This window comes from Corylus avellana, chromosome 11 (assembly GCF_965113065.1).
Source record: "Corylus avellana chromosome 11, dhCorAvel1.hap1.2, whole genome shotgun sequence".
NCBI classification, from domain to species: domain Eukaryota; kingdom Viridiplantae; phylum Streptophyta; class Magnoliopsida; order Fagales; family Betulaceae; genus Corylus; species Corylus avellana.
In genome coordinates, this window is record NC_142500.1 from 3,084,138 (window position 1) to 3,091,218 (window position 7,081).

At 34.9% G+C, this 7,081-nt stretch overlaps 1 protein-coding gene across 1 annotated transcript; it reads left to right on the forward strand.

Annotated features, from left to right (window-relative positions):
- The first annotated feature begins 397 nt into the window (after positions 1 to 397).
- LOC148582996 (uncharacterized) lies at positions 398 to 3,666 on the forward strand. Its single transcript, XM_088511768.1, has 13 exons — positions 398 to 409; positions 522 to 618; positions 943 to 1,617; positions 1,758 to 1,841; positions 1,953 to 2,056; positions 2,145 to 2,186; positions 2,400 to 2,522; positions 2,628 to 2,702; positions 2,852 to 2,947; positions 3,080 to 3,092; positions 3,184 to 3,263; positions 3,419 to 3,499; positions 3,603 to 3,666. The coding sequence occupies exons 1-13, from the start codon at positions 398 to 400 to the stop codon at positions 3,624 to 3,626; spliced, it is 1,506 nt and encodes a 501-aa protein (XP_088367894.1). The 3' UTR covers positions 3,627 to 3,666.
- The last annotated feature ends 3,415 nt before the right edge of the window (positions 3,667 to 7,081 follow it).

Below are 7,081 nucleotides of genomic sequence, written 5' to 3' on the forward strand. Positions count from 1 at the left end.
GCCCATTTTCCCTAATAAAAACGCGGGTCCCAGGTAACATTTCGAATACCCGTTCTGGGCGGGTCGGGTCGCGCTTTTTTGTTTTTTAAAAAAATCTCGGATACCCGCTCCGCTTGAATTTACCCTAAAGTCCTAAACCTAATAACCCAGATTGCATGTAAGTTCTCAGACTCCTGCGTTCTTCTCCTCCCTCCTCTCAGACTCACGCTCTCGCTCTCTCTCTCTCTCTCTCTCTCTGACTCACGCTCTCTCTGTTTCGCTCTCTCGCGTCGGTGTGAAATGGGTGGAGTATCAAAATTTCAAATATATAAATTTTGAGCGCCTGTGTTTGTGTTTCGACGTGGCAAGTAGTTTATCCTATTCTGCTTCACAAAGACGACGGCTCTCCATATCCAACATGAAAGATGAGGTATTTGATTCTCTGACTAATCAATATTAGGAAGTCGTTTGTATTTGATTCTCGATATAATTCCTTCTAAGAAAATTCAAGTGTCTATTTACCGATTTGTACCATTTTTCAGATTAGCCGATTCATCCAGAATGTCATTGCAACAACCTGCCATTACAGAAAGCTACTGGCAAACAAGAGCCTTATAAAAGGCTCCATTCTTCCGTCAGGTATAATTTAAACAAGAAAGAGTCTTATAGGCTAAAAAGAAGTCTTTTGGGAAGTACAATTATATTTCATATAGGCTATAGGCTATAGGCTATAGGCTGAAGGGCATGTTATCCACAGCTAATTCTTTTTCCGTCCTTCAAATTTTTCAACTTCAATTTTTTTGTAGCAATAATTTTGTTCATAAAATTAAATTTCTTTAAATTATATATATATATATATAAGAGCAATGCGTTGATGTCTTTAATTAGAAAAATGCAAATTTGATCTCCTATTTCTTTTTCTTCATAATTTGACTACAATTTTTTTTTTCTTTTCTTTTTCAGAACGTACTTCCAAAGTTAAATTTGTAAAATGGTCACCTCCAACAATGACCCAAAAATTTAAACTTAACCTATATGCGAGTCTTTCAAAACAACACGTTTTCTTAAGATATGTGCTTTTTGACCATCGTGGCATACATCTTTTACGGCGTACAAAAGTTACAATAATTGAAAATCACACTATGAGGAAGGCTGTGGCAAAAAATGATGAAAACCCTAATTATAATATAGTGATGGCTGAGGCAAGAGCACTAGAATTGGCTTTATTTGAATTAAAGGAAAGAGGATGGCTACCCGGTGTGGTTCAACTTGGTTCTGCCTTTTTGTGTCAAAAGCTTGTAGGCATTAGTCCACTACACACAATGACTTCAAAGGAGTTACAGAACATTATTGAACGTTGTATGCATATCATTGACGAGAATCGTATCCAAGTAGAGTGGACACATCGGCGGGCTAATGTTGTAGCCAGCTCTTTGATGGAATCTGCGAAAAGATACAAAAATGATATTTGTGCTACAAAATTAGATCCTCGGCTATGTCGCTTTACTTGGGAACAAATGTATGGCCCCTTTAAACCTTATTTGTCTAAAATAGCCAACACTTCTCAAGAACGTCTGAAGTATCTCTTGTCAGATGAAGATGGATTCACACAAAAAATCTTGAGTTGGATTAATATGGGTACGCAAACGAAGATTTATTTTTTATATAATTTAATTCAATATTGTTTTGTGTTTTTATTCATTTGATATGACATATAAGAGCACATGTTTATTTCTAAAAATTATTTTTATTGATTGTGGTTTTTTTATTCTTCTTAGCACTGAATAAGGAAAGGATGCCAAGAGAAATCATATTTGAGATTTCTGAAGCAAGAGGTTTGCGATTAGAAGAAAGATATTTGAGTATGCTTGCTCATAATCTATCTTTTTTTGTTTTTGATTGTTTTTCCACAAAAAAAAAAAAAGGTGAAAGAGTGGGATATTCAATTGAATTCTTACTTTTTCTTGTTGTAGTGTCAATAACTCCTGCCAACAACAAAGCCTCATATTCTACTCAAAATCAAATAATACATATGTTGATTGATATTTTGGAACATTTGGAACCTATTCCAGTCACTGTAAGCTCAAATTTTTCTTTTTTGAACACAATTTGCTACATATTATAATTTTTAGCGCTTGTATAACATTAATGTTTGATTTATTTAGCGGACTATAATTATGTACTTGCGATTTGAAGCCGAGATTAAGGTATGTATAACTCGTGTGTGGTTTTTACCTTCTTTAAGTTTATCGACAATTAGGTCTTGCATTGTTATTTCTTTTGACGTTTGCACAAACAAATTCTACTCTTATGCATTTAGGATGTTATGGTAGTTGCTCACTTAAAAATACTGAACATTATAAATGAGGATCATTTTTGACATTATAAATACTACATGTGGGTACCATTGTTTTTTGCAGTTACTGTCAAATGATTTGTTTGAATCATGTTCATCAAAAGATTTGACGCTTAGGTCATATCCTCCAGCTTTTTATTATCATCTAGGCGCAATACGGTTAGGAAGTCTTGTTGTAACACTACGGGTGAGATGAATAACTAAAAGTTGAAATTTATACAATACATAGAAACTTTGGGAACATATTACTTGTTGCATACACTTATTATTGTTTTGTTTTTTACCTTTGTAGGTTTTGAGCTATTTTGCTCCAGGTCTTTGTGTTGATCGAATCCGGTTTGGACCTCGTTCCATTTTTAAGGGGAAGGTGGGGAAGGTAAAATGCTTCTATAGCTCATTTTGTTCATTTGCTTCGCAATAATTTTAAATTCAAATTCTGACCTGATATAATAGTCTTTCATTTGCATTAGGAAAACTAATTTTGTTGTACAATGTTGAATATTTATTATGATTTAGGATGTAAGGAGTGCCGTTAGGGGATGGATTGAACATCAAAAATGTGGCGAATTTCAAATTATAGATGTCCTTAATGAAGTCAACTGCAAATGTGTGGTAAATTAAGTTGAACATGTTTTTTTTGAAGGAGTTTCTTTTTAGTTTTTAGGGTTATTAGTTACTTTCTTTTGTCTTTAAAGACAGACTTTTTTAATGAGATAATATTATGTTATACTTTTTGGTTTGCAGGAGGACATTGAAGGTACTTGGATTAAATTATAAACAAATATTAAATTCAAGATTCTCCTATGGAAGAAAGTTTTTTTTTTTAATATTGTTTTAGTTGTTTTCAGTAATATTAAAGGAATTCGTGAAAAAAAGAATAATCGGTGAGAAGAAACCCGGTATTTACATGATAGAGCCGACGGAGGGGGTAATTTCTTTTTCCATTTCGGTATACCATATTAACTCGCAATTCTCTTTGATCCAACAACTTTTTTTGAAAAAAACTGATGACCTTTTTAGTTGTTTTATATCATTAGTTTTTCATTGTTATCTAATATGAAGTTTTTCTTGTACTTTATGTAGCCGCCGGAATTACTTAAACATGATTACACTATCTACCCCAAGGGTGAACATAAAAAAGATGATGGCCTTTATAACTATAAGGTAACTAGGTTTTCTTTCTCTTGGTTAGAAATTTAGTTTTACTTCCCTTGGGCTAATTACCAAAGTTTTTGTAGTTATAATCATGAATCCCTACTTCTAACAGGTTGTGGAAGGAATTTATTTCTAAGGGTCATACACTTTTTGGTGTTCTTAAGTTGGGCAATGTAAGGACGGAAAAAAAAAATGATCTATTCCGTTCTAATTTACTTTACTAGTTGGGGATATATTGTGCTATTTAAAAAGAGATAATATATGTATTTGCATTGACGTTATTTCATATTGTGGCTATTAAATTGTATTCAAAATCACTTAATTTTATTACGGTTCTTAGAGCCTCTTTATACATGCTTGATGAACCCCTTTTAAGCATGTGTGATAATTGAGTAATTTTAGAAGTTATTCTTGTGTTATTTCATGAGTGATGTGTATTTTAGTGCTAAGGTTTATGATTAAGCACACGATGTTGAATGTAGTGCCTCATAATGGTGGATAGAGAATCTATTGAATTCTGTTGTCGAAAGTTCCAACAGAATGACTTGAACACATGACAATCTCCACTACAATAATACATCAGTAACAACCCATGAGACATCTAGCTGCAAAAAACACACGGAATAGAAAAATACAGGAAAAATAAAGACGAGAGAAAATAAACCCACAAAACAGTAGCACCATCGGATCAAGGGGCGGAGGAGGGCCGCCGGAGGAATCTACCCGGAGTGCGTCAACCAAACGTCAGCGCGTGTGATCCATGCTCCGACGCATGGTGCTCGAAAAGCAACACAGAAGGTGGCTGTGGAAGCGAATGGTGCCGGTGAACATGGTGTAAGGGCGTGTCGAGGTGGCTTTGACCGAGGAAAGTAAATTGAGCTTGGGAAAAACCGATCCAAGAACCAAGCCAAATCCAGCAAACAACACAGCAGAAACGATGGAGGGCACATTGGACGGTGTGGTGGGGGTTGGTAGCATACTAGAGATGGCTAGGCGAAGCCACAACAAGAGCTAGGCTTTGTGGCAAAAATGAACAGAGCAAAACAAGGAAAAAGGAGGGAAAAAAGGTGGAAAGGAAGAGGAAAAACACCGCTCAAGGCAAAGAGGACAAAGGGAGGAGGGAGAAAGCAAAGCCCATCCATCCTCCCCCGGAAAAGCCGCATAAGGCGGTGGGAAAACCTCACGGTGAGGTGGTTTGTTAAAAAAATATCCTAGCTTCTCTCAGAGAGAGAAGCCTCTTATTCCACACTGCTGATAATAACTTAATATGCCCTTAGGTTTTGATGTGTGTTGTTACTAAACAAAAAAATAGGAATAATTATTTCATTCAACTCCCCTCTATTCCTAGTAATAACTATTATATTTTCTAATAAAATATGCATTCTGCGGATCAAACGAGCTTCATTATTTGGAATACAACAGAGATGAGCACAGTTGTACAATTTCATTGATTTCCAACTAACATTAATAATGTAATTTGGATGGTGTTTATTTTGGATGAAGGGTTTCACTTACATTTTTTTTGTTTTTTTCTTCTAATTGTTCCGAGCAAAACTAACTAGGAAGTAATGGATAAGGTGATTTTGAATTTGAAAAAAGAAGAAGAAAGGAATTATGTTTTAGAAAAATATAAGAGAAAACCTTTTATTAGGACCATACTGATAACATATCTTTTACAGCCACAATCAATAACCGACACATAAGCAAAAACATAAAAAGTATACAAAAATAACTTAAACCAAAATACACTAGATTTTAGGGTGATAACATCTCTAAAGGGTTAACCTTCCACCTCTAGATTTTAGTTTTAAATCCAAAAACAAGTTTTGAGGCATTAGAAATGGGTTTTGAGGCATCAAAAAGGGGATTTGGGGCATTAAAAACGGATTTTGAGGCGTTAGAAATGGGTTTTTGGGCATTAAAAACGGGTTTTGAAGCATTAGAAACGGGTTTGGAAGCGAGTCACAGCCGACGGGGTTTGAGGCATTCACCGTCGACCAGACCCGTGGGTCCGGGGAGACCCACGAGAAGCATTTAATGTGTTTTCGTCCATTACAATCTCATCAAAATTTTCTCTACTTTCTATTTTGATGGAGATAAGTTTGATTTTGCGTTTGATGATTATTTGTGTGCATTTCTGTATGTTTGATCTTTGTTGTTGCGATTTTTTTTTTTGTGTTTTTTTTTTTCAAGTGTTTAGCTTACTTAAGCATTTGCAAACATCCGGCGAGACCCACGTTAGTTAGCGGTTATTAGAGTTACTTAATAATTTTTTAAATTGTCTTGAATTTTACTAACCAATTTAGAGAGAGGAAAAAAAAAAACAATTATTTCAGTTTGAGAGGAATTGCTGACATGGCTGAAGGAGCTAGAATTCCTTGGTATAGTTGCAAGTGGTTGTAGGGTTGCAAGTCTCCACAGTTGGTGGTGGAGAAAGAGTATTTTGTAGATGTTACGTTGGAATTCTGGAATTCTACTTGTTTGAATTTTGTCGCTAGTGGTATTGGGAAGCCTTTGTATGATGATTCTATTACTGAAGACCAAGGCAGGCTAGGGCATACTAGGGTCTTGGTTGGAATAAGAAGATATAAGTTGTAGAATTGAGGATTGGTTTCAATATTTTGTTTACGGGGCTAACAAGGGTGTTGATAGGAGAATTCTTTGGGATAGATTGAGGTTGGTCAAAAGTCAGGATGGTCAGGAACCTTGGCAACTTTAATGTGGTTTTATTTGTTAAGGAAAAGTGGTTTTAATGTGGTTTTTTTTTTTTTTTTTTTTTTTTTTTTGTGTTAAAAAGAAAAAAAAGGCGAACTAGTGGTAAAAAATCAACAAATGGGGCTTAATCATTAGCCAAATATCCCAAGGACCAACATGAAATAATAATAGTACGATGGTGGTTGGGCTCCAAGTTGAACACATTTGATTTATATCCTTGATCGGCACTTCATTCAAACAAAAACCTGTCAACTAAACAAAGGCATCTAGATGGCAACTTTGACATTATAAAAAGAGAATATCTTTTGAATTTTAAATATCAACATCACTATGATTGATCCTTAGTTGAGGTGATTAAGGGGTGGGATCCTGATAGACCCAATTAAGTTTAAGTCTTACTTAGGAAAGAAAAAATGAAAATCTATGGCGTAAGAGAAAATAATTAAGCTTCATGTGATTGCCAGAACTTAAGAGCCAAAATTGATATGAGACTTGCAAGGAAAAGGGATTTTTCAGAGTGCATATTATTAGCAAGTTAATGTAAGATGCAGAGTAGATCGTAAGAGCCAAAATATGGTCGAGTTTGATGAAGAGGTGTTTGAAACTGCCATCTCGTTTTTACAAGCAAATAGGATTCGTGCACAAACAAACCTGACAAGCTACAAATTTGGAAACATCAGTAGGAAGACCAGGACTCAGCTTCTCCTCCTTGTTTTTTGAATGCCTTTGTTTTGCTCTATCAAGACTATCATAGCTACAAATATAACAATCTTTTTTGTTTCTTTTTTATTTTCTTTTGAGAAGTAATCCAATCTCATTAAGAAGCATAGAGAGGCACAACCCAAGTACACAAAAAGTATATAAGAGAAGCACTAA